This window comes from Nothoprocta perdicaria, unplaced genomic scaffold (genome assembly GCF_003342845.1).
Source record: "Nothoprocta perdicaria isolate Ctin4 unplaced genomic scaffold, notPer1 scaffold_13, whole genome shotgun sequence".
Lineage (NCBI taxonomy): Eukaryota > Metazoa > Chordata > Aves > Tinamiformes > Tinamidae > Nothoprocta > Nothoprocta perdicaria.
The window spans coordinates 2,308,244-2,335,462 of NW_020454427.1; the positions used below are offsets into that span (position 1 = coordinate 2,308,244).

The window sequence follows — 27,219 nt, forward strand, 5'->3', positions numbered from 1 at the left end:
TACGCTTTGGCATTATCTATTAAGAAAAGAATTATGGCACTTTGCTTTTTTTTTTTTTTTTTTTTTTTCTCCACGAGAAAAGAAGAGCAAAAAGAGATGGCCAAGAATTCTTGAGGTTTTTTTGTGTGCTTTTTAAAGGCAGTGCTCGCTTTGCACCAGAAAGTGGGAACAAGGTCTATGGACTTGTGATCTGAAGAGGAAAGTGAAATCATGGTGTGGAGCCTTTTGACGTGTTTGGCATCCCTCATGGCTTACTGCATTTGCCCTTTTTGTGTGTGTGTGTGTGTGTGTGTCTGTAGAAAATCTTACCTTTCTTTTAATACAAATTAATATTTGTAGTACAAATTACTACAAATAATTTTTATTTTACAAGGTGTGACAAAAACATTTTTTTCATGGAGRCAAACAGGTTGTTTTTTAAGAAATCCCTCTCTTGCCAGACAAATTGGTCAGGCCTTGTACTTTTGTCTTATTGATGCAGTTGACTTGAAATCAATTTAGCTTTTCTAGAGAAGGAAAAGAAAAATTGCCTGCTACCATTTCAGAAAGAGCTCTTGGAATTGTTGCAACTTCCCAGAATACCAGTTCCTTTTCTAGCCTTGCCTAAAACAGGCAAATAGAGTGTTAATGATCATTAGCAGTGGAGAATAAAACAGGAAGAGTCATTACGGCAGCGCATAAAGCCACAAGAATAACTGTTTCATTGTTTATATGTTTGTAGAAGTTCTATTTACCATACACTCTAATAAGAATATAATAATCTCTTTGTATTGTTCCTTCTGTCTTGCTTTCATCAGTTGCAAAAAAATGCAGATTTATTTTCTTTAAGGACATGGAAACAGAACGTSCAGACAGGCCCCCTTCATCATGTGGAAGTCTTTACTGCTGCTTCTACACCCTTGGCCCGTTTCAGGACGTTTATCACATTTAATGTTCTTCAGAAACTTGGTGGCTTTCGTTTTTATACAGAATAAAGAACAATTGCCGTTCCTCAGTGCCATGAGAGGGTTTGTTCAGTGCTGCTGGTTACTGATTCTGGTTTGTTCTGTGTTGCAGGAGATTATCTGGCACGATAGATGTCATTGGCCAGACCATCACTATCAGCAGGGTGGAAGGACGTCGGCGTGCTAATGAGAACAGCAACATACAGGTTTTATGCTGCAGATTTACACACTGTCTTTGACTTTTTTGGCTTTTTTTTTCTCCTTCTGAATAAAACACTGTAATGTGTACAAATCAGAAATACAGAAGAAATTTAATTTCAGGAAGAAAGTTGTGACAATTAAGATGAAATAGTTGATGTATCTTTTAAAGATACATATTTTCATATTCAGTATTCACTTCACTGAAGCAAAATATTACAAGCTGACAGCCTCAGAGACAGTATTGGCTCTGTTAGACAAGGCTTATACTTAAACTGAGTATCTTTTCATCCCTCACCTTAGCTGGACACTTAATACTCAACACAAGTTCATTTAAAGAAATATAAATATTGGAGGAATAAATAGCTGAAAGTACATTTTTTTGCATTACTTTTCCATAAATTGTCAGATTAGTCTTTATGACTGTTGTCTTTATGGTCTTGGGTTATTATCAGAAAAAAACATAAACTCATAAACTCATAAAAACTAAACTCATTGCGGAATACAATTTTTTCTTTCTTGACATATCTGTAGAGAAGAATGACAGATATTTGGTGTTATACCTGCATATTTCCATGCCAACTTGGTTAAAGATAAGCYGTGAAGGTTTTAAGAGACTGTAGCATTTGTATTTAAAACACTGCAATGAGGGCTCTTGGGTTATGAGGCTTTTTTCCCCCTCAACTAATCTTCTCACAGTGTGAATGATTCAAGTAATTCAAGTGATCAATTCAGAGTATTGAATTCAAGCAGTTCAAACTCTTCAGTTTTTCATGCCATTTTCACTGATTTTTTAAAAATATTTTCTTTTGAAAAATAATAAATCTAAGATGGTGTTTTAGTCCATATTTAGATGACTATATTCCCTATAAAATCTTATGTTAATTGTTCCTACAAGCTGTTTCTGGGTCCTTAAAGGTGCCTAAGGAGTACAGGACACTGAACACAGGGATATAGGTGTAATCTGTGCTGTCTGCATATGGCTCTTGAGGAGCATAAGTAATGCTTTCCTGATAGAGTAAGTGGAAAGAGAGGAAACCTATGTTCTACCCTTTTTACATAGCAATTGTAACTATAGTTTGATATTTTACAGGTTCTTTCAGAACGATCTAACCCTGAAGTAGACAATTTTACCAAGCCACCTCCATTTTTCCCTCCAGGAGCTCCACCTACCCACCTTCCACCACCTCCTTTCCTCCCACCCCCTCCAACTGTCAGTACTGCTCCACCTCTGATTCCCCCACCAGGTAAATGTCCTACGTTATGTTGTAGAGGGTGGGAAATGAAAGTGCTCCTTGATGATTGTGAATTCAAGATATATATTCTTTGCATGTTTGACTATGGGCAAAATTGCAGAATTTTTTGTTCTGCTCTTTCTGTACGTAGATCTGGAGGGCAGAAACAAATTTCTGTCTTTACTTTCTCAGTGAGAACAGTCAAAAGTACCAAAAAATTACGTAAAGACTCGGACAGTAAACGTAAATAATTGCGTAAAGACAAGTCAGGTCTTGCATCCTTRACAATGTCTGAAGTGAGAAGTTGCTTTTTGCACTTGACCTGTCTTTAATGTTGTTGAGAGGTACATGTTAACAAATTATTCCAAAGTTTGCACCAAGAAAATTGATGAGCTATGACTTTGTGCTTTAATTCCACCCTGCCCTCAGAGTGTGTACAAATTCTCAAATGTCTGCTAAGAATTGCTTTTCTGCTGCAGCCATTTGGTCAGATCTTGTTCAGCCCCTGCTGTTTTTATTCAGCAGCCTGTACCTGTGGTGCTTGGAGCAGTCAGAGCTCTTGGAGACGTGTTCTCATGGTTCTGTCTGCTTTGCAATTTACCCTTCTTCATCAAAGGCACAAAGAAACTGCACAAATGGTGCAGTTTAGCTGAGTGGTGTCATCTCCAAGACTTAGGCCAAAAGAACCTTGAGGAGTGTCACAGTAGGGAAATAAAAGATACAGTTATAGATAGAAGAGACTGATCTAAGGTGGCCACCCTTTCCTTATTTGTTCCTCTTGCTCATTGCATTCTGAATCTCTCACGTTTGCACAGGGAATCTTCCTGGAGTGCCTGTTCATACTAATGCACGAGCCAGGAAGCGACGTTGTTCTTTCTGTGCAGTGGCTCTGGGGGGGCCTTTGCAGTGTTCAAGTCCTCTCATGGAGGAAGTTATTTTCTTCAGTTGCTGCTGATTTTAAAACCGCTTCCTCCTGCTGACTGGTGCAAGCTCTGACTTTCATCAGTGACCGTCACACGCCAAGGGGTGCAGCCTGGCAAAGAGGAGGGGAAAACATTAAAAAAATAAATCACTTTATGCTTTCTTCCACTTTTATATGCATAAAGGTAAAGATGGGCTATCTGTAGAGAGAATGTGCTACTGCTGTGTTACAGAACTGTATATTATGAAAGCCTGACAGGATTTCCCCCCCCACAAGCACAGTTAGTGCAGTGCTGTCACTCAGGTGTGCTGTGGGGTGCTGTGAGACCCCTCACCTGTTGGGCTTAAATGTGGAAAAAGAAATGCACGTGTGTTACAGATGCAGCCAGCAGGTTTGGCTCCAGTCTTGTGATTTGCAGACAGGTTTATGGCGTCCACTTGTGCAGAAAGTCTCCTTCAATGTCCTTCCGTGCTTCACGTAGGCTTGAAGAGAACGATGCAGAGCTGAGGGTTGGGTTTCTTCGGGCCTGTGTTTTAATTGTGCTCTTGCCAGCTCTTTATCTTCAAAGCTGCTCCTAAAATAGAACCTGCCATCCCTCCTAGGTTCATTGGAGGGGGAGGAAAAAAACCCACTGCTACCCAATATTAAACTGGGACCACTTGCCAGAAAATTTAAGTATTCCAAATATAAAACATCCTCCAAAAGCCCCTTTGAAAAAGGATCCTGCTTTGAAGTTGGGTCTCTTGTTCTGAATTCATTCACTCTTGTGATTCAGATCTTTTCTGAGGAATGAGTTCTGGAATTATTCAAAGGGCCAAACACAGAAAACTCTGAAATGCTTACTAGGAAATCACTGTAATTTGCTATAGTAAAGATATGTTGTTTATTTGTTTTCTTGTGCTGGAGTGACTTRAGTCTAAGTAATATGGGTGCTTTTCTTTAACAGACCTTGAGGGTTATTTCATTTATTTTGGTATAAGAACATAGTAGTTTAAATGTAACATGTATTTGTGATTAAAAAAGATACTCTGCAGAATTAAACTTCAGTTACAGACTCTGGGGAAGTTTAACTGCTTAGACATTTTGTCCAGCTAGCAAGGGATTGTACATCCACACATCTGCTGAGGCCCAGCAGGCTTCAGGGTGTACGTTTTAGCTGGTGATAAATGAGAGAGAATTAGACTTGGCTTAGCCGGTGACGAAGTCAGTTCCTACGTGAAGCCGAGCTGTGTTTCCCTGCCACGGGCTGTCCCAGGGCCCTGCTAAGCTCGGGCGTGTTGTTGAGCTGCTGCAGCCTGTGTTGCGCTCCTTGCTCACAAGGACAGCACGTGTGGCCGTGCTCCTCAGTGCTTGGTAAACCCTGACCAGTCTCGAGTTCACTAGGATGGTGCACAGCGTCTTGGAAGCAGCTTCGAGCACATCTTGCAGCGTGTGGATGAGCCACAGGAAAACACTGCACTGGTGCTCGTGATAATGCACGACAGAATGTTTCGGTTTAGGCCGGGTGCATCTTTGTGGCACTGCGGTGTGTCACAGAGAGACCTGCACTAAATCGTCTCCTTGAGCTGATAAGCAGGTTTAATGCATGCATTGCAAGAAATGAGGCAGTGTTTTGCTTGGTTTTGCTCTCACTCAGCAGCAATTTCATACTTTAGGTTGCTTTTTATACCCCGGGTTAATAAGCCTCTAGTTAGACTCGGAACAACTAAGCCAGCTCTGAAAGGAAATTAAACCTGTATTTGCAGAGCTGAGTGCCCGTTGATTTGGAGGCAGAGGAAGTGGCAAGTTACTTCTAAGAGAAGATAGTAAGAGCATGAACAAGGAAAGATTGGAGGGAAGGGAGAACTACTTGATTTGCTGTAAAATCATCATTTCAGCCTAGTGGGGCTGTTATTTTTGGTTGCCAGCTGCTCTTGGGAAGTACAATCTCAAACTTCACCTGTGCTGAGTATGGCATATGATTCCCATGGATTCTCAAACTATAGTTTTTTAAGATGCATGCCTAACGCTTCAACACCTAAATCCACATTATTATGCCACAGAAAAGTATCTTGGCTTTCAGCTGAGATAATTTTCCATCAGTCTCCTTAGCTTAGTGGTAGAAATTGGAATTACGCTCTTCCGGCATTAGAAAGCTGAAGCTGAACTTTAGGGATTTAAGTTTCATTATTTGGGCTTTGTGCCTCTTGACTCTCTATCGCCAAAAGTCTTTCCCTTTTTTTTTGTTGAAGAAATGGAAAGCTGTCATGAATTAAACACTGAGAAGAGTAAATTACACAGTAGTCAAGCTCTGCAGATGCCACCAAAGCGCATCCTGCTCTTAAAYCTGGTCCAGAGCCCCTTGGAGGAGCTTCTGTTCGTTCGGGTGCATTTCAGTTCAAAACCCACTTATATAAAATACATAAATATATTGCAGTAATGGTAGCTGAGGGGGGTCTTGTGGAGTTGGGGGAGGTTTCCACTAAATGACTGAACCCATTGCCCTGTAAGTAAAGAAGTTTCTCCTCCTGCTTAAAAAATAAGCAAGGAAGAAAGCCAAGAGTGAGAATGAGTTTTGAATGTACTCACACTAAGGAACACTTTCCTCTTAGGTATTCTCAAGAGAACAGAGTCCTGATTTATTTATTTRTTTTTCTTTATCTCCAAGTAGCAATTGAATGATTAGTTGCAGTACGGTGTAGCATTGAGGGAAAATGTCATGTTTCTCTTGACATGATTTTTCTGTCCGTCCTGGCCAATTGTATTTCCTTTCACCTAGTAACGGCATTTAAGATAGACCAGATAGCATGTTATTTCCCTTCTAGATGCTTAACATGTTAGGGATTTACATTTACTCTGGAGAATTGGAATTTTTTTTTTTTTTTTTTTTTTTTTTTTTTGTCGTTTTTACTTCTAATGAAATAAGATCCTGAAGGGCTGGAACTTGGAAAAAAATTCTCTGGTTACCACAGGGCTTGCATAGCACCTTGACAGTGGGAATTCTGTGATCTGAGAACACACAAAATAAGTTATTTTTCTTGATTGTACGTGTTGTGATAACTTAATACGATTTTTAGAACTATAGATAATAAGCAAAAAATATTTACTATAACTGAAATATTATTTGTTGTCTTTTAGGTATACCAATAACAGTGCCACCACCAGGTAAACTTAACTAGATTTTTTTTTTTACATTTGGTTAATTAAAATAAAATTCAATTGTTGTACAAATTCCTTTTAGATATATTCAGATAAAAATTCATAAATACAAAAAGATATGTGTAGGGATGAGTACAGTTATTTTCATGCAAAACAGAAAAAAAAAAAAATAATGTTCTTGATTACTAGAATTACCTGACAGGCCTTTAGAAGGTGTGAGCTTCCTTTTTTTTTTCCCCTTCCATTCTTGTAATAGTTTTGCAGAACAGTGTCAGTAGTTACTCCTAYGCTTCTCAATTCATGCATATTTTAAGAATGATTTAGTTGATTTGAATTATTTGAGTTGAAGCCCAGAAAATAACATGCATTATGTTTGTCTTTGTATGCGTAGCCTGTTTTTACATAGTGTTTTTTTTCCTCTCTCTCTCTCTCTCTTTTCTCTCTGATTAATTATTACAGGCTTTCCACCCCCACCTGGTGGTCCCCCACCTTCCCTCATACCCACGATAGAAAGGTAATTACTTGTTCTGAAATCTTACAAAGCAATATCAGTCCTCTCTAATGAAAATAAAATCGGTATTAATAAGCATTCTTACACTACCCAGTGTTTTATGCATTTTATTTGGAATTTAAGGAGATGGCTTCAGAATCTCACAATCATTTTCCACAAGCGCTGCTGGTTTCAATATTCTTTGGAGTAGTTTACTTAAAAGAATATTCTTTTATTTCTTTTATTCTTTTGAGTAGGTTTCTTTTACTTACTTACTAGTTTTGTTGAGTGATGACACTGTATCAATGCCAAGACTTAAGAACAAAGTTAAGAAGAAGATTGTTAAAATGTTCCTTAGTGTCTGAAGACTTAAGTGAATCTTACAGTTGTCAACTAAAACATCCTTTTATACAAATACCTTATTTGTATAAAGATAAACATGTAGTAAACAAACATGTTGGCCCCAGGCCCAGGTTTCATAGACTACAGGAAATAGCAGAGTTTGCAGAAYCCAAATTTGTGTTTCTTGTTCTTTCAAGACCCAGCAGCCCTTGGACGTTATTTATATTTTGCCTTAGTCCAAAATGAGAGCAACTGGCTCACGTTAGGAGGCAGAAGCCTCTTGCCAATCCTTCCAGCATCCCTGGAGGAAGTTGCACATCTCTCTCCCTTCAATATTACAAGTTAACGTGCATCTACAGGGTGATGGCTCCAGGTCTCTGAGAAAATCCTCCTTGTCCTTAGGACATCCAGCTGTCCTTATGTGATAACAAAATAACTTTCATACGCACCAAACACATCCACCTCCTTGTTTTCTGAATTAAATCAGAGGAGGATTTTCTCAAAGTTATTCTGCTATCACAGTTGCTGTGAGTGGCCATTGCTTCTGACAGTTAAGCATCAGTCACTGTGCTGGCTTTTCTAAAATACGGGGTAAAAAARTCTTTAATCAAGTTTATTGAAGGTTTTTGGACAACATTTCTGTTATATATTTTTAACTGCTGACATASTGCATTGGCCCTTCATTAGCCTTTTGTTTTGTTTGTTTTTAAACTAATCCAAAGCTTATTAAATGTAATGGGGCTTTTTAATGCAATACTGCCATTGAGAGCAAAAATAACACTTAAAAATGGCAAAGACAATGCATTCAAGTTATGTAGGAAGTGATAAAACCCATCAAAGAATTATATGCGTTTGAATCACGTCCTATGCTCTTATCATCCATTTTAACCTTTCTCTTTTTTACCTACTTGAGTTGGCTGCCATTGAAAGGAGTCAGTTGAGAAAATGTGTGGTTAATTTAAGAGTTTATTAATAGAACTACACATTTGAAGTCCACCTGTTCTTAGATATGCGCAGATACCTACTTTTTAACAGAAAGATTGAGAATGGTTTCATTCACAAACATATGCATTTCCAAGCAACAGAAAGTTGAGTCTGGCTGCAGAAACCTCCAGTGATGTAARCAACATTTGAAATAGAAAATACGTGAAAAATACAATAGCATGGTTCACATTTTAGTATTGTTTTCGAGCCATAGATATTCTTTGTTCTAAATTTTAAGCAGTGTTGAGTGATTTTCAGCCTTTGAATTTAAGTATGAAGTCAACACAGTTGTTTTTGAGAGACTTTCTTAATTAAGGAAGCTTAAAATGGAAGGYTTAAGGAACTATCTAAGCAGACTTGTTTTTAGTCTTCGTGCTGAGAAGAATTCTGAGAGGTCAAAGAGAAGCTCTGGATCTGTCTTTGCAAGAGCCTCAGTGATAACACTGAATTTTGCCTGTGCTTTCTTTACGACAGCGGACATTCCTCTGGCTATGATGGTCGCTCTGTTCGCGCATTTTCATATGGCAGCGGTGAGTGAATTTACTGGCTTGGGACATTTTTATTAGTGCTGGCTCAAATTGCTTGAAATACTTGCCCAGGTTTTAGCTGGGAGTCTAAACAGCAATTTCCAGCAATTCATTATGAAAGTTCATGGTCTGCTACTGTGACCGGATACCTGCTGTTCTTAACAGCTGTTGGTAAATAATTTAACAGCTGCTAGTAAATACTATTGTTTTGTGTGTTTAGCTTATTGCAAAAGTAATAGGTTTTTTTTTTTTTTGGATATGGGCAAAATGTGCAGCTGAAAAATGTCATCATTTCATAGTAAAAGTGAGCTGAAAAGCAATTGCATTATGTGGAATCGAATGGACAGAGAGGGCATCTCACATGCAGCTCTGCTGCTTGAGCCAAGAAGAGATGGCAGGACTAAAACATCAGGAGCTTTCTGACCTCCTGAGACCAAAGGGGTGCAGGAAACCCCCAACCCTTTTCTCCAGGCTGGCTTTTCTGTCTCCCTGCCCCTGGTTCATTTGGACCTGAGATGCTAGAAGGAGCCAATGTGTAAGTTCTGATCACTTCTGAGATAAGTGATGTGCAGCATAGATAAAACGTTCACGTAAGGTCCCCCTCAAAATGTTCCCAAGTCTCTAGAGAAGATGCACAAAATGAGATTTTTGAATAACTTGTTTCTTAAATATCTTAAATACTCCAGTTTATAGAGCAACCAATGAAACKTCATTGACATGAGAATATTCTTCATCACTTAACTATTTATTTTCATGTGTGGAGTCTTACRTATTTTAAGTAATTCTTAGTGGGGGCAAGCAACTGTAAATGGGGGGGCAAGCAATCGTAAATGAGACATGTTTGGGTATATTGCCTACCCCAGGTTTCCTTTTTGCTAATGACTTCAGCAAACATGTCTCCTTTACATCTGAAAACATCCAGTAAAGACTGCCTTGTAAAGGACTGACTTTTAAAGTCATCCTACAGGCACTAGTATGTGCATTGCATCGAGCACAGAGTCTCCAATTAAAGATGTTCTTCACTTCAGAATCTGTGTTGGGGAGATGTGTTGCTGTCATGCCCATACACAAAATCTGGTTGCTATTATGATTCTGCCAGCTCTGGGGCCAGGTTAAAAATTGATGTTTGCCTGTGTATGGTTATAGGGAGTACAGGATTGACACTGGTTCTGAGAAGGGAGCCATTCTTTGTATATTTTATACATATATATATATATATATATATATACACACACACACACATATATATATTTACTTTTCAGAGAGCAAATGATAGATATTAGTCAGAATTTTTCAGGAGGGAAGTCAGATGTGATTTAGTCAGAATCTTTGCATGCAAACCTTGATTTCTTTTAAGCATTAAGGAATTTTGGGGTGTTTCCTGCTCTCCTTTCCCCTGACATCCTGGCCATGAGGCAGGGCAGACTTGTTCCCCGAGGTGAGGGTTAGCTCAGCTGGAGGAGAGAATTACATAGTGCTCACTCTTGGAAAGGTTCCTTCTCCGGTTGTTGTCATTCTCTTGGATCCCTTTTCCCTTTGGAGACTGGAACCACCAGTTTCTGAGGTCACTTAGGGGATTTCCTTTTCTTCCCCTTTCCCTCCCCGCCCCGCAGAGGGTTATCTAAAGGAAGAGCAGGGTTATGCTGGGGAAGTGCTGCTCGTGCTGGTTTTCTTCACCCAAGAAAGATGCTCGTCTTGCTTGCTGTGTTTCCCACTGTTTGCATGTGCTCACCACTRAGGAAAGAGCTTTGGAGCTGATTTCAACTGCTGCAGAAAGACAAGGCTGAACTAAATAGATATGATGTGTTTTAACTCGTGGAGTTTAGCTTGGAGAGACTAAGAGAACTTGCATGACCAGTTCTGGTGCTGTTTCTGAATGCTTTAACCACAGACCCCCTAAGATGTATTAAATTAGTCCAGTCTGGGCATTTTTTATGTGTTGCTTGGTTTTGTTAGTCATTTTTGTGTTGAACTCTCCCTGGCATTAGTATTTTCTGAGGCTTTGGACTCAGTCTGAGAGAACAGGCCACCTTGGTTTCCCTCAGTTAACAACTTGAAGATGATGCCTGGGATTCTTCAGTCTTGCTAGAACATCTGGGTATTTTTATCATGAGCTTTTGCATATACGGCTCAGGAGCTGAGCGTTTCCTTCCTTCTCGTATCTCTCCTTCCTTCATATCTCTTCTTGTAAGGTCATACAAATTCACAGAAGAAACATTTTTCTTTTTAGAAGTGTAAAGTCATCAAATGGGTACGGCAGCATCTTCAACTTGGAGTGAGAACCCTTTAATTACCTTGGGATATTAATTAGCCAGCTCCTCGTAGGTACATAGAGCATCACTGCCTTGAGCTAAAAATACTATRTAGTGAAATTCCTCCTAAATCCAAAATCATTCTAGCAGAGTAGTCTGGAGTTGGTAGCTTTTGGCGTTTAGACAGGCTCTAAGTCCTGGCCCTTTTCCTCCCGTCGCTGCCGTGCGGGGCCAGCGCGGGCGGCGCTTTTGCCCCGCCAGGTCCTTTGCTCCAGGGGGCTGGTTCCTGGCCCGTGCCCGGGGCATGTGGGGCACATCCACCACGGGCAGCTCCCGCGGGCTCCCGCCGGAGCAGGAGCCATTCCCCGGCCGCTGTCTCGACCCGGCAGCCCAGACCTGCCCGCGGGACCCCGGCCCGCGGGATTTGCTCTTTGGCAAATCCGGGGCAATCCGAGGGCTCGGAGGGGCAGCGGGATGGTAGCTACGGTGAGGATTGCTAGGGGGTCTGCAGCCAAGCCAGCTGGCACCCCCTTGGCCTCTTTGCCAGCCCGGGCACGGGTGGCCGGCCCAGAACTGCCCAGGAAGGGAGCGTGTCAACCGCGGGGCAGAGCGGCCGCCCTGGCGCGGCCCGGCAGCCCCTCTGCCGCCCGGCCCGGGCCTCGCTCCCTCTGCCGCTTGGTCTGTTGAGGAGCTCGCAGAGTGAAGCCATACTCTTAATCTATAGCACCAGGAATAGGAATTTTGCACTTGTGTGCATCAAATAACAGCCTCTTGAGCTCGCCTTTGAGTCCATTTGTGATCCAGCAAGACCTTAATACGGTCTTTTTTTTTAGTCTCATTTTAGTCTCATTAAGCTCTCAGTATAAGGCACTGCTTTGGGCCTGCCAGAAACAACTGGTGTTGTGTGCTGCCTGGCTGTTCCCGCAAGTATTCCCTCACTCTGTGCTCTGCATGTTCTTTGTATCCAGAAAACATGCAGCAAATTTAGCATTACAAGAACAGTTCCAGAGACAGTATTTTTTGAGACAAAAAGAAGATATATTAATACTTTGCCAATGTACTGTGACAGCATGCAGCTTCATTTAAAGAAAAAAATAAGAAAATRGGGCTTTTGTCTCCACCACTGTTGACGGTTGAAAGTCAATAGTATTCCTCCCTCCCTATTTAAAAAATAAAATCAGCGTTATATTATATTGGAAATCATTTTCTTTGTGTGAAAGTTATTAGAAGGATCCTAAAATCCATAAAGAGATGCTAAAAGTTGCTTCATTCCACCTAGCAAACCCGGGAAATACCAGTCCATGTTACAGAGCAAACTTTCTGAAGCTGCCCTGCGTGCTGAGAATAATCACAGGTGCCAAGTTAGGTGTCCGAACTGCTGGTTCTCAGAGTAACAAGTAAACGGTTTGTTTCAGGCCACGCCGATGGGAATGACATACTTGGGTCTGATGGGAATTACTGCAGATGTGGGGGAGTGACCAGAATTCAGCTTAGAAGCTTATGCTGCTATTAATAATTTGTTTGGTAGTATGTGCCTAAAGGAAAGCGAAGGTCAGCCTGCAGATCCGAACACGCAGCAGCCAGCGCTGCGGCCGGGCCTTGCAGAGCGTACGTGTGGTGTTGACATAACGGCACGTCAAGGAAATTAGCTGTCTTTAAAGCCCAGCTGTTTTTTTGCTATTTCTGGCCGCTTTCCTTAGAAGAATCTCAGTTTTTGGCACAATGATGAACAGCAGGCTATTGTGCCAGSGTATTTTTTTCTGTTAACTCCTTATTCTCCCCGTAGCCCTGGAGGGAAACGTCACGGGGTGTTTGGCTAAAGCAAAAAGGAGGTTAAATGTGGTTTTTGAGGAGGATCCTGATGCTTTCCAGGGGAGACGCCCTCCAGCAAGGCCGCTCGCGCTCCTGCCCCGCTGCCCGCTCCGATCCTCCCTCCTGGAGCATCCTCCAGCAGATCCTCCCTCCTGGAGCATCCTCCCTGCTGGAGCGCTGCTGGTGCCTGAGGGCCTGCAGGAATTCCCRCCGGGGGAATTCCCTCCTAATGTGGTAGCTAGGGAAGCAGCGGGGCAGCCTGTGAGGGAGAGCTCTTTCCAGGGAAATTGGGCCATTGAGACTCGTGGTTCCTTGGGATATATCCCCAGTTGGAGAGCGCAGCGGAGGCGGGCGCTCGTCCCGTGCTCTCCCAGGGCTCCCTTCAGAGTCAGGAGGCCTGGGCTGCTGGGCCTTTCACCCCATTGTTTCTTCTATCAGTTAAAGGCAAAACGTCCGAGGGGAAAGGGTTTTTCTTCTCCCCAAGCTGCGTTTATGCAAGAGACGTGTATAGCTGCGATGACGGGCTGGAATGGGCAAAGCTGGCAAAGCAGCGTGCAGAGCAGGARCGAGGGCACAGCACACGGAGCGTCGCAGCAAGCTGTGCTTTCAGGGAGCTATTCTAGAGCACAAAAGTGCTAGCACCTAAATATAAAGTTGGAAGCATCCTTTTCCCTTGTTTTTCCCAATTGTGCTTCCAGAAGCAGTGTGTTTCAAAGGCTGTTCTGTTTTCTGCTGCTGCTTGGGTTTCTGTTTCCCCAAGACAAAAATCATCTGACTGCACAAAGTCAGATGCTTCCAGCAAAGCTTTGCGCAATGTGTTTTGGTTCCTAAGAATTTAGACATTCTTGGTTTGTGGTTCCTGTGTATCCTGTTCCTGTATATCTTCGTAATGAGTATATAAATGAGATAACAAGGCAGAGGGATATATTAGCATCATGGGAGGGGGAAAAAATAAAGCAGAGTTTGCTCACAATTAACTTCTATGTGAAAGTTTGGAGCATGTCACTGGAGGAGCTTGCAGGCATGAATAGTGTTGCAGTTTTCACGTGGAACCTGGTTTTGTTCTTTCTAATTCCCGCGTCTCTTTCTTAGTCACCTTTCCGCACCTTGCAGGTTCCGCGCCCGCCTGGTCCAGCCTCATGGACACCAGCAAGCAGTGGGACTACTATGCACGGAGAGAGAAGGACAGGGAGCGCGACCGGGAGCGATCCCGGGACCGGGATCGGGACCGCGAGCGGGACCGCGATCGAGAACGAACCAGGGACAGAGAACGGGACCGCGATCACAGCCCGACCCCGAGCGTGTTCAACAGGTGGGTGCAGCGCCCCGACGTGCCGTCGAGCTCTGCTCCGASCTGGGCTTTCTGCTGGAAACCCTAATTAAATGTGTTAAGTGTAAAGCAGAAGGGTGAAAACAAAAGTAGACGCCCGAACCGGGCAGTAGCGCCTCACAGGTTAAACTTGGAATGCCCATGARAGCTGCGGTTTAAGCTTCTGTGTAAAGGAGGTAATTGGCTCTCTTCTTGGACCTCAGAAGTCGTTAGAAATAGTAGAGTTCTGGAAAAAGCTACAGAAATAKTGAATGAATTTTTGTGCCTGTTGCAGTGCCGAGAGCACTGTGGTGCAACATTAGACCTTRATTAATGTATTATTGGCTAGTAAAATCGTTATTGGCTAAACTGGCTGGATAATAATTTGTCCTGCCTCTTACAAATTATTACTTTGGGGTCAAGAACCCTTTTTTAAGGCAGACCTTCTGTTGTTTTGTGAGCTCTCTTAATTACCTTTAAAAAAGAGGGAGCTGTCACTGTTCTTTGGTTGGTGTGCACAAGTACGAAGCGGGTCGTGTTGAACTCGCTGTGACTCCATAGGCCTCTGGGCTTGCCACGTCCTTCCAAACTGCTCAGGATTTGAGCAAAGGGTTTTGGAGCAAACCTTGACTGCTTTGCCTCCTGCTTTCTGCTCAGCTTCAAGTTTGCAGAATGTCCACGATAGCTACTAAGCTGCTGGTGTGTTTACTAGTTGCTTTGCACTGTGGAGACAGAATTACTTAGCTGGAAGTATTGCTAGATAATCATGAGCTTGTAGGCCCAAACTGGGGGCAGGAGGGCTGAATTTTGCCCTTGTGCAGACGCCCGGGTAAGTGCAGCCACGTCCTCCCCCGAGCACGTGGCCGGTGTTGTCCTGGGGCTGCCGAAGCCAACCTGCAGTCTCGGCAGCTGCTTCCCACACAGCTGGAGTGAGGGCCGGAGAGCAGCCGGGGCATTCAGGGGTGCTCGAAACGAACCGTAATGGCTCGCAGGCCTAGCAAAGCCTCGGTGCTGCTGCCAGAGCCTGCTGTAAAAGAGGGGAAGAGCAGGGCCCAGCTGCCTGACGGGCCTGGATTATCCTGCAGCTGCAGCAAAGCTGCTGCCACGGGGCCGCGGAGGCCTCAGCTGCTCTGAGCTGGGGTGGGAGTCGCAGAGAAGGGGCGAGAGGTTTGCGAGCGTCCGGCCACRCAGGCACCATCAGGCCTCTTTTTACCTCTGTGCCTTCTTTTATTATTATTATTAAGGTTTATTTTCAATTTCATGCGCTTAAAAAAAGAAAAAAGCAGCTACGAGGAATAGACCGTGAGCTGTTTTAAAAGATTGCACACATGCAGTACTTCTTAAATGGCCTGTGTTTAAATTTAAGCAACGCTGTTGTGACACATCGCCTCATTTTTAGCTTTTTATTGTGCAGAAATTATTGCTCTGTGTGCTTGTGCTAATTCTTTTCCAAGTAGAGAGCCTATATTTGTGCTATTGTGTTCCTTAAATTCATACAGAAATGGGAATTTTACCCCTCTACTGGGGTAACCAAAATGTGGTTTAAAAATGAGCCTTGAGCTTTCTTTGTGTTTTCAGTCAGCAGYGCCCAGAAGAAATGGTGCATTTTCCAGCCAGGGAAGCCCTGTGCTGGGCAGGGCTTACCCCAGGGGATCCCCCCAGCCCGGCTTATTCGTGATTCCTTGCTGAGTTTGTTTTCATATACATGGCAGTGCTTGGGAACAGAGAAGCCAGACGTCGGGCATGGCCACCAACGTGGAGTCTCGTTATTCCCGTAGCTTGTCCTGAATTTTCAGGCACAGTAACCTGAGGTGGGGCGGGCACTTCCAGGGGTCAGCCTGTGTTCGGGACCACTTGCAGAGAAACCAGTATTTTAAAAGGCCAGAGCATTTGAGTGTATTTAACTGTCAGGTTCTCTGTTTCTAGCTTTTTCTTTCTTGAAGCTGATGTAAGGAAGTAGGTCAGATGCACCACACGTAACCTCATTTCCCCATCTGCCCTGCAAATCTCAAAGAGGAGCTGATAAGTAAGTGTGAGAGATGCAGCTGAACAGAAAACACTACCGAATTTACTAGACCTGTGCTTCATTCACAGCTACACACAGGTTGCAGCTAACTGCTTGACATGCAGAGGTTGCACCATTTCCTCCTCCAGTTTTGGGGACCAGGGGCATTCAGCAGCCTGGTGTGCAAGGTAGAAAGCCCAAATCTCCCTCCAGCACATGAGGCAGAGCATGTTTATAAACCCCAAACACCTTTAAGTTTCTCCTGCCGTTTCTGCTGGTATGGGGAGGGATCTGTTTCAATACTGCATTGGTGTTTCTGCCCTGAAATGATCTTTCCCCCCCCGCCCCAGTGATGAAGAGCGCTACAGATACCGAGACTACGGAGACAGAGGCTACGACCGGCACAGGACGAGCAGGGAGAAGGACGACCGGCACAGAGAGCGGCGGCACAGGGAGAAGGAGGACACGAGGCACAAGTCGTCCCGAAGGTTTGGCTTTTAATAGGATACGAAAGACTCGGCCAGTTTAAAAAAATAAATCTTAAAATGACCCCCAAACAAAGTGGAGTCTTCTGGAGCGCCTGTAAGCGCTTAGCGGTGCCGCCCGGAGCGGGTCTGCCAGCTAAAATGTGGGCAGACGCGACGAGGTGTTGGCCCCAGGAACTTCATGTTGAGTCACGTGGAATACAGTCTTAGCTAGTGAACGAAAATTAAGGATTTGGAAGCCAAGGTTAAGAATTTGGGGGCAGAAGGGTAAAAGCGGTGGGTCGGCAGCAGGCAGAGTGAAGCCAGTATTCAGCAGTGTTGCATAAAACCAGCAGTGATGCCCACCAAGTACGTAAAAGACCTCTGGTGCTCACCCCATACAAGTGTTCAGCTTAATCCTTTTTGAGGTTGAAACAAAGCTTGACTCAGGGTAAAAGACCAGTGAGATTTACAGCTTCTAAATGGATGCCGGTAGGGACATGCTATTACTAAAAGTGTTGCAATTTGAATATGGGTCACATATGTGGGCAAAAAAAAAAAAAAAAGAAAAAAAAAAGGAGACCTTTCCCAGTAAAAAACAGAGCACGAGAGGGGACAGGTACCAGAGAAGTCCTTCTGCCCCTGGCATCCCTACTCGCTGTGGGATATAGGGCAGGGAGGGCTCCGCTGCGCCGCGGGCAGCGGCTTGAGGCTTTTCCCCGCTGTGTTTCTAGCAACAGCAGACGCCGCCACGACAGCGAGGAAGGGGACAGCCACAGGAGGCACAAGCACAAAAAGTCCAAGCGAAGCAAAGAAGGAAAAGAAGCGAGCGGCGAGCCGGCCCCGGAGCAGGAGAACACGGAGGCTGCCCCTGCCGAATAGGCCCGCGTGATTTTTGCCTACTTGCATATATATTAGTGCCAGAAATAGATTACTATAAATCCTGTTATTTTTCTGGGTATTAAAATAATTTGCTCTTAATCTTGTTCTGTTAGTATAAATTCAAAGGTTACTTGGTTTTTTTGGAAATAAAAGAATGGATTTTTCATGTTAAGCTGCCCGGCCTGACTTTGTCTTTCAAGAAGGAGTAAGGAAAATTCCATCCGAGATCTACGGACTGCATTGATGCTCTTGCAGTGTTTGTAGGACTTGAAATCTTACTGAAATGGTCTCTTTTTTCCTATAATAATGCAGGAGGAAGGTCATTCTCCTGAGTTCAGCAGCACTTTGTTTGCGTTCACTTGGGTGCCCACCGGAGGTGGAGCGGTGAGTGCTCAGTGAAGCCCTTGGAGCTCCTGGCTGAAAGGTCGCCCTTCACCACCGGGCCCAGGAGCAATTCCAGACACTTCAAGAACCTCGTTCGGAAGTGGAACAGCAGCAGAAAAAAGAAAGGGGGGGGGAACAGAGGAGGCTGCTGACTCATTTTAGGCTGCAGGGCTGCTGTGTGCTCTTGGTGAAGGGTAACGAGTCCCTCCTCGTCCCCTTGCTCGTGTCCAAGGGGAAAAACAGAGACCACAAAATAGGGGTAGTTGGCAGAGTAAAGAACTGCTTTAAAGAAGTCAATTCGTTGCGACGTCAAGATCTACTGTAATCAGAATGGTATCTGTGCTACTTATTTTTAAAAAAATGGAAAAAATTAAATATATTTGTAATAATTAGAAGCTACCAAGGGAGCCACTTCTTTTGGTTTTGAATGAAAATAATGTTTGTACAAGTACACACAGTTATTTTTAGTAATTTTAGAAGTATAATTTAATTCACAGCTTTACAGACTAACAAACAATACTTGAAAGTCTGGGGAATACCAGCTCCATGCTGACCATGAAAAGGTACAAGATAATCAAAGTGCTAGTACTGTGTTGGGTAAAAACCTTCACCTGGTATTTTTTTCAATTAGAAAAGTACTTCATGAGCTTGTTGGGAATTTTTCCATAAGTTATTCATAAATTTCTTTCTATAAATTAAAGGGGGTGAACAGGAGCTATCGCAGCTCCCTAAATTTCATAATTATTATAAATATATATAAAAAAACAAACAAACTTAAGAACATGGGAAGCAGAGACTTAAGTCTGTAACTGAAATCACTCAGCAGTGATTCTGATACCTGTCCCTTCCTTACCTAAATTTGACTTTTCTTGACATGCAGGTTGAAATTTCAAACCTTTCCTTGATAAACACATTTGATCCCCCCCAAAAAAGTGAGGACGAGCAACATCCTTGTTTTTCCTGTGTTCAGTTACCTGTCACCCTGTCGGAGAGGACTTGTTTTATAAAAAAGTGCCAGGCCAGGACGCAATCGTGAGCGTAATTTTCCCTTTTAGTTCTTTGAGCATCCTTGCCAGGCAGGCGTGCATCATTCCCGACGTGTTCCTGCCGTTGACAGCAAGGAGGATGTCACCACATCTGAGAAGCCAAGGCAGAGATGAGAGAACCATTAGAAAAGGGGGCATCTTAAGTGCTTGCAAATACTAAAGCTAAAGCAGCTCCTTCAGTCAGAGGGGCAGGGAGGGTGGAATATAACTGTTTTTAAGCCAGGGATGGCTGCTCTTGCAGGCTGGTTCCCTCCAACCTTGCCACAGGCATCTTCTTACCTAGGCCTGAGACCTGCAGCCTCTCTGTGGGGAAGGCAGAGAGGCTGCTTTCCTGAACTCAACGTATWTCTACATGCACCAGCACTCAGGTCTGCACTCCACCGAGCTCACACAAGCCTTTAAGGGACACTGACKTGTCTGTCAGTGAGTCCTCTCTCTTCTCTACATGGTGTTCACGCAAACGTGGGAAACAAAGCGATGAACTGGCTGTAAGCAGGACTTCAGCACTGCTGTGCATTAGCTGGGTCTCATTACCTAATTCTCCCATCGTTGTACGCTGGTGTTCCGCCCACGATGGATTTGATGAAGAAGGGTTTGTTCCCGGTGTGCTCTTCATAGCCGCCCACAATGCTGAAGCCAAGGCTGCCGGCTGTRTTTCTCCGCAATATGATTTCTTTGCAGCTGTACAAATACCTGAAAGAAAAGTTTAATTAGTGGCTTATGCTTTAGATGCTGATGAMTCACTAATGATTCATCAGCCTTTGCATAGCTGAGTGTTTTGAATACATAAAACAGCATCAAAGTTCCACTGTTTTCAACCCCTGTGCTCTCCTTCTGTACCAYTGCAGCCTACAACCAGTTAACCCAGAAGTACAAATAATTCCTGCTTAATCTTGGCTTTAAGCAACAACAAGCACTTGGTTCCTAGGCACCTGAAATGCAGGCACTTCAGGTGCAACTGAAAATGAGAGCGAAAAATACTTTAACTGAGGCTGGATATAATATCTGGAAAACACATTCCTAGGAAGTGCGTTTCACTGTCTATCCCATACAGGCCAGYGCTGTGTTGCAGCTTTAAGGAAGAGCCTATATGTGATTAGCTGTTCCGTAAGAGACGGGCAGTTGGAGATACAGGAATGGCAGACAGGAACCAAGGTGCGTGTCGAATCCAAACTATTCCGAGACAAGTGAAATAAACCAGAATTACAGGAATTGTGAAGCTCACCCRGAACGGCCGAGTCACAGAACTCTGACACTGCTGTCAGGAACAGCGCTCCTGACGGAGGCTCAGTCCCCCATTCCCTGGGGTCACGGGAGAGGAGAGGGGGTTCCCGCAGCTGGGAGCACACGTTTCAGCCGTGGGTGCCGGGCCTGCCTGTTCACAGGCCGTATCCCCACCAAGTGCTTTGCCTTGGGCAACGCGTCCCGGAGCCGCGGGCACGGAGCCGGGAGCGGCGGGGGCCGTGGGCGCGTGGAAGCGGCTGCACGCGAGGCGGCTTTTATTCCTCTTGCCGATACGACAAGGCAGCTGCTTCCCGGGGATGACAACCGTGCCTTTTTCCTTCGGCGGGGTCGGGGTTAAGGGAGGTGACAGGGAGACACGGGCCAGCTGCTCACGCCGCGCGAGGGCCCTCGCCAGCCTGCGGCAGGCGCTCCAGCCCAGGGCCCTCCATGGGCTCCCACAGCCCCACGAGCGTCTCCCCCTGCTCCCCTCAGTGCCAGGGATGTTTTTTTTAGGAGCAGGAGGGTCCCCRTGCCTCACAAGCGGAGCTACGTGTCTGTTTTTCCATGCACGTGTAGCCGGTCGCAAAAGGGAGGTATTTAGATAAGGCCCGTGACGGAGCCTGGCTTTAATTAAGAAGTCAGCGCGACGCACGAAGCCGAAAGGAAGCGCGGCCAAGAAACACAAACCCTTCCTGGCAGGGCCCTCGGCCGGGAAGGGCGCCGCTGCGGGACTCACCGCGGCAGCCCCAGCCACATGAGCCAGGAGGGCGCCCAGTCGGCGCCGTCGCGCGCCGCCCGCGGCTCCTCGCTCGCCCGCAGCTCCAGCGCCCGGAGCACCACGGAGGAGCTCGTGCTCTTCAGCAGCGCCACCGCCTCGCTCCGGCTCACGCCCGTCAGGTCCGTGCCGTTCACGTTGAGCAGGATGTCACCTGGGAGCGACCGCGGGCATCAGCAAAAGCAACAGAGAGGGTTTCCAAGGGCCCCCTTCCCCCTCCAAAAGCAGGCGGGGTGAAAACAGGCCAAGAACTTGCTGCCTGATGAGAGCATTTGTTAATGTTATCATTAATGGGGAACACGAAGCATATGCTAGCGAGCATGCCACGAGCATGAGAGCAGGGGCAGAKCCCCATCCCCTGGCAGCAGCTCCTCGCGGAGCCGCGCGCTCCGCAGCTCCTGCGCCTCTGGATACACACGGGGAGCTGGCGTGAGCTTCCCGCCAAGCAGCCACCCAGTGCCCTCTGCACTGGGCCTGGAGGCCAGCTCTGAAAGCTGCACGGTGCTTCCCGCCCAGCACTCCCCAGGCTGGCGGCTGCCACTCCACCAAGCTGCCGTCACGGAACGGCATATTGTATTTTACCAGGAAGGGCTGCTGGAACGGCCCCGGGGCAGATGCCCTCCGGGGAGCCCCACAGCAGGTGCCCAGCAGCCGCAGCCAAGGGCGCAGAGACACCCTCAGTCACGGGGAGGACCACGGAGACGTCGCCGGCGCCAGGCTCCGGCTCGAGGGCGCAGCGGGGGCCGGAGCCGGCCCTGCCGGGATGCTGCGTGCCCAGGCCCCGTGCCAGGCAGAGGCCCTGGCCCTGCCGAGGTCCTTCTTGCCCTGCCCAGATGCCGGCACTGCCCAGATGCCGGCCCTGCCGTGCGTCTGCGGGCAGCTCTGAGCGGCCCTGTGTAACAAACAGCCCCTTGTCACTCGTGCAGGAGGCTGAGGCTCCTGGGRAAACAACCTTTCCAGTTTCACCCCTCAGCTCCTGCAAAACCCACCGGGAGCGCATGCTCAGCTCACTCCTGTTCTCCTGCAGGASGAGATGCTGTTAATGCCACCATTTGCATGGTTAGCTCCAGACCCAGCCGGAGGTGTGGAATGGGTTCTGGATGTGATATTGACCCACAAGGCATTAGCAGGGCTTCATATGKGATGGCAGCTCTACTGCTTTAACTGTGGACCTCTTTGGAAGTCAGCAATGATATGAAAAGTACAAAAAATTGTATCAAGAAAACATTAAGGTTGCACAGTGAGGCTCTCAGTAACCAGGAGATGAGGGTGCAAACTCATTTTCCTCTGTAAAATTAATGCAACTCCTACTTYAATTTGCCTATATCCCATTTCACATGGACAGTTACTGCTGCTAATTATAGCTTTTCTGATAGCCAACTTGAAACCCTCTGATCTGACGTGTCCCAACAGAAACCCATGGGACAGCCGAGGGTGGCAGAGTCTGAAGCTCTTTCACCATCCCCCTGTTCTTCCAAGGAAGCCTCTGAATTAAAGCAGGCCTCCGAGGCCACTCCTTTTACCTGTTTTGATCCTGCTGTCTCTGCTGATGACTCCTCCGGGCTCCACGCTTATCACGTAGATAGGCAAATCCCACTCGCGGCTCGTGGCTCCGCCCGCCACGGTCATTCCCAGGGACTCGCTGTGGTCCTTCCGGACGGCCACGACCTTCTCGTGGCAGGTGACGGCGTGCAAGGCACTCTGTGGCGGGCAAAGGGCAAGAGCTAATGCAGCGTCCGGGCACGTCCCCTCGCAGCCCCGCCACCTTCCGCTGCCAGGAGCAGTCCCCAGGGAACACCGAGGGAAGAGCAAAGCGCCTGGCAGCCCCCCGCCGCTCCTGGCTGTGATCCTTTGGCCTGTGGAGTCAGAGCTGCAAGCAAAATAATCCATACTCCATGGCCAGAAGGCTGGCACTGCTTCCACCAAAGTCAGAAATGTTATTTCACCCCTGAGACTAATGGAAAAAGGAGCCGGCATTTGGAATGTGCATAAAGAATCTGATTTCCAAGAAGCAAACAAACATTTTCTTCTTGATACTAAGATCACCATTAGTCCTCCTATCTTTGGGTGTCAGGTCACAGTTCTTACCTGGTTGCTTCCACTCTGACCATCACCTGTGTGGTTACGGGAAAGAGCCCACCTGGGTTAAGGGAATGAAACTCTGGGGAACAAATGAGTGGATACACACTTCACTTGCTATTCCCAATTGCCATGTTGCTATAGAAGGTACAAGGTGCTGGCTGAAATACAGTAGAAAAGCACRTCTTTCAACCCAGAAACTGAGAGGGGCTCTTGCAGAGTGAAGAGGCAGCGGCTTCTGGGGCTCTCCTTATTCCTTGTGCTCTGGAGGTCACTGCCTGCGGACAGCCATCCGAGCCCTATTCCTTAGGCTAAACCCAACGTGTTACCTGTGCACAACCGGCCACACAAGGAGGTGAGGGTGGCATGAACTCACAGGCAGCACAGGCTGACAGCGGCAGCACAAGCTCCAGCCACCCAGTGTCACCTAGACCGAAATCCAGCATCCAGCGCTTTTATGGAAAACCTCAGGAGACAGGGACTCTCCTCCAGAAAATCTGGATTTAAACATTAACTGCTTTGACTCCCTTAAGTATTTTATAAGCCGTCTTCCTGACACCAATCCCTGCCGATCCCAGCCCTCTTGCAGGAACAGCACCATCCATTCCAGACTCATTAGGTAGATACAATAGACATGCTGCTAAAAACATTTCAAATATATATTTTGAAAACTCTCGYTCACGAGCATGATCTCACATTTATAATACGCAAAAAAATGAGCTATAAATCTAGTTTACAGCCGCATTCATCTCCTCCAAGAAATCCGAGATCCCACAAAGCCCTGGATTCCCGGGCCCGGAGCCGTGTGCGGCCCGCGGCGGCTGCGGCATTGCCTGCAGGGCAGGAGGGAAGGCAGCAGCAAGCGGGTTTTATGGGAATAGGAAGGAAAAAAGGTCGAGGTTCTGTATGGTAGAGCAGGGGATTCAGCGTTCTCTTCTTAGARATGAGCACATTCTCTTCTAGAATCTCTTTCAATACTTCAAAATACCAMCGTTATCTTTGTAGTGTAAATGCTCTAAACATTGTCGTTCCRTCTTTGTGCATACTAAGCTTTATCTTGCTTTATGTTTCATCCTTCTGTTTGCCTTTGTGCAGAAGTGTCCCTTTCCCCTTGAAAAGGAGCAGCTTTCCAGCAGGAGAAGGCCACTTCCCGCAAAAGGGCAGTTTGAGATTTTGTAACAAAATGCAAAATTAGAATTAGGTTGGCAACTCAAAACAGTCCGTGTAAAACTTATGSCACGTCCATTGCATCCCAGACACCAAAAACGCTCCTGATGAACAGTTAATGCTCTGTTTTTTGTAGAAGTGGTGCAGAAAGAAGCAGCTTGGAGAGCAGTGCTTGGGAGCAAATGCCCATCTTACATTTCAGCGAGAACTCACAGAAGTGCCGATACRCAAACGCGCAGACACACAGGATGCGCTTCCCTTGGAAGCTGCTCTTCCACACGTCGTTTTTTACAGGATTGCCGATAGGAAGGAATCAGCGTGCCTCGGCTGGGAGGAAAGCAGTGATGAAAGGAAAGTAAAACCTTCCTTAGTAAACACACGTAGGGCTTTCTTGGAGGGCCTACTGATAATAAGGACACCGGCTGAAAGGCAGCGTTTATCAGCGACCGTGTTTCAGTGCGTGTTCTCCCAAACAATTGTCCTTCTCTGTCACGCTGAATTGCCCCCACAGGTCAGCAGCAGGAAAACACAGCAGTTCACCCCTTCCTCTTCCCTACTTTATTTTCCTGTAAGCTTACTGCGAAATAAATATTTGCAGCAGATTATCAGAGCCCGTGGCCGTGCYGCACGGCTGGGCCTGCCTGGAAAGCCAAGTTCACCCGAGGGCTGAACACGGCCACACGCCAGGGCTGCCACAGGGTGAGGGTTTCGTGTGGGTACCTAATTCGTTAGGAGGAGCAGAACAGTTACAGCTAAGAAGGAGGCTGCTAGTTAATGGCAAGGCTCCCAGTGACTCCAAACAAGTGGAGAGCAGCTTATTGATGCCACTTCCTGGGCTAAGCTCAAGGGAAAAGCGGCTCCTGTGAGTAACAACTCAGGTTAGTTCTCAGTCTCTCTCCCAAGGCCATGCGGCAGTGCAGACCCCTGATGGCAGCAGAGCATGCACCTGGAGGGACCTCCCGCCAGCGCAGCCAGGGAATGCTGTCGGGCTCCGCAGGAGCATCCACGGCATTAGGGACCTGGACAGAGCCTGCTCTTGCAAGCGTTATTCCTGCACCAGGGCCTGCTCAAGGAGAAATGCAGCTTTAAGGCCACGGAAGCTTCACGTTGAAGGACCCTGAATTGCCAGGGCTGCTCAGCGGCACCTTCAGCAAAACGGCAAGCGACGAGCTCATGCCATATGAAAGGGCAAGTTGTGCTCCAGCGGTGCCTGTGTCAGACCAAAAGCCTGCAGTGCCTGAAGCTCCTACATGATCTACTGCCCGAGACAAGCCCTCCACTGCCCACGCAAAGCTGAAGGGAGCTGCTAACAGCTCCCGTTTCCTCCTTTGGCCACGATCTTCCCTGGAAAGCCTCCCGACAGCGGCGCTGGGCGGCCGTGCGCAGCAGCCGGCGCCCTGTGGCAGGCCAGAAGCCTCCACGGCCTTGGGACACGGCCCAACAGCCCTGACGGGACCGCTGCGATGTCAATGCGGGCTCCCACAACCCGACAGCTCCCACAAACAACACTCCATGCACCATGAATCCCATCCAGCAGCTTTGGCAGATGGCGGGGAGAACGGGCACCTAGTGCGGACTTGGAAACAAGTCATGTTCCCAGCGAGTCCCATGTGGTATCCAACGATCAGATCTATGTCGTCAAGCCAGGAGGTGCTCCGAGTACCCCCAGAAGCCAGGGAGCAGTGGCCCGAGCTGCATGCTATCCTGCAGGGAATCCCTGCTGGCTGGGSGGGATGCCTGGCGGATGCTCCAGGAGGCTCCAGTGCTCACTGCCGGCTGGGAGCTGCCGAGCATTGGCCCCGCTGCTGGGAGAACCCTGTCCACCAAGTCCCGCCTTGGTAAGGGCTGGGACTGCAGGCAAAAGCAAGGCAAAACAGATGGACAGAGGCAACCGTGGCTTCCCACACATAAAAACATGGAATAGTTAGAAGAAAAGGAAAGGAAAGGAGGAGCAGGTAGCTGCAAAGCTCYGCGGAGGGCGGCACAAGGCTGCTCTGTGGGCAGTGGGCAGCGCAGTCCCCGCGTCCCCTCGAGGGCACAGCGCGATGCCCACCCGGATTCCGGGATTCCGACGGCGCCTTCCCAAGGCCGTGCCCGTGGGGAGCCGGCCCCATCCAGCCCTCCCGCRCAGCCGGAGGATGGGGCCAGGCTCCCGGCTCCCAGGGCATCAGCGTGAGGTCCCTCCYGCGAAGGCAGCACGTTCAGCTCCCGCGAGGGGGTCTCTGCGTACGGCCAAAGTAAGCGGAATCTMATGGGATTACGGTGTGTAATGACAGGTAATCCCGTGCCACTTTCCCTCAGCGAGGACACCTCCACGCAACYGTTTAATCTGGTTAAAGTGGCAGTAATCCCATTTAAAACCATGCCTCTATCTAACACAGATCCCCTGTCCTGAGCATGGGCAGGACTGTGCTGCCTTGCCCTCTGCAAGGGAGGATGTGTGAACTGTCCGAGGGGGCTCCTGTTTTCCACAGGGTTCTGGGCTCTTCTTTGCTGTTCTCACTCTCCTCGGTCCCTCACAACAGTGCCAGCTCTGGGATGTGCTTCCCCTGGGATGGCACTCTCGCTGCTCCCACTGGAAAAAGGGCAGGTGACGGCCCCTGAGGCTGCMCTGAAGCAGCACAACCAAGCACAAAGCCCTCTCAGAGGCCGCTGCTCCCCTCCGCAGGAGGCCAGGTACCCACCAGGGAMAAAGAGCACACCCTGCCCTGTGCCTGTCGCAACGGGTAACAGCACGCAGGCTCAGGAAAGGGCATATCCATGGCTCTTGCTGCACTGTTCGCTTCTTTAAAACCCTCGTGCGTTTGACCAGAGCGCGTCTGCCTTGTGCCCCGGTTTTCTCCTCCCTGCATTTCTTGTCTTTGCTTGGCTGTGCTGCCAACTGCACTGGTTATTACAGGGATCCCTGCAAGGCATTAGAGCAAGGATGGCTGGGGGAGCTGGGGCACCGCAGCAGGAGCACCATGGAGCGGGCAGGGACGGGGAGCAGGGGGCCAGTGCTGCCCGGTCCTGGGGGCTCGCACGGCCACCGAGAGCCCCC

The 27,219-nt window shown here is 47.1% G+C and overlaps 2 protein-coding genes across 2 annotated transcripts in view; one reads left to right on the top strand and one right to left on the bottom strand.

Annotated features, from left to right (window-relative positions):
- FIP1L1 (factor interacting with PAPOLA and CPSF1) overlaps positions 1 to 17,676 on the top strand; it is a gene marked incomplete at its 5' end in the record, with an annotated part of 30,945 nt that extends 13,269 nt beyond the window's left edge. The window contains 8 exons of the mRNA XM_026033630.1: positions 1,057 to 1,150; positions 2,236 to 2,389; positions 6,417 to 6,443; positions 6,897 to 6,951; positions 8,728 to 8,783; positions 13,937 to 14,156; positions 16,509 to 16,646; positions 17,357 to 17,676. Of these exons, the coding sequence (XP_025889415.1) occupies positions 1,057 to 1,150; positions 2,236 to 2,389; positions 6,417 to 6,443; positions 6,897 to 6,951; positions 8,728 to 8,783; positions 13,937 to 14,156; positions 16,509 to 16,646; positions 17,357 to 17,504 (892 nt within the window). The remainder of the gene's footprint in view (positions 1 to 1,056; positions 1,151 to 2,235; positions 2,390 to 6,416; positions 6,444 to 6,896; positions 6,952 to 8,727; positions 8,784 to 13,936; positions 14,157 to 16,508; positions 16,647 to 17,356) is intronic.
- A 445-nt stretch (positions 17,677 to 18,121) lies between these two features.
- Positions 18,122 to 27,219, bottom strand: part of LNX1 (ligand of numb-protein X 1) — a 47,071-nt gene continuing 37,973 nt past the window's right edge. The window contains exons 7-10 of the mRNA XM_026033546.1: positions 22,457 to 22,634; positions 20,895 to 21,087; positions 19,469 to 19,627; positions 18,122 to 19,025 (exon numbers count right to left, since the gene is read on the bottom strand). Of these exons, the coding sequence (XP_025889331.1) occupies positions 18,890 to 19,025; positions 19,469 to 19,627; positions 20,895 to 21,087; positions 22,457 to 22,634 (666 nt within the window). The 3' untranslated portion in view covers positions 18,122 to 18,889. The remainder of the gene's footprint in view (positions 19,026 to 19,468; positions 19,628 to 20,894; positions 21,088 to 22,456; positions 22,635 to 27,219) is intronic.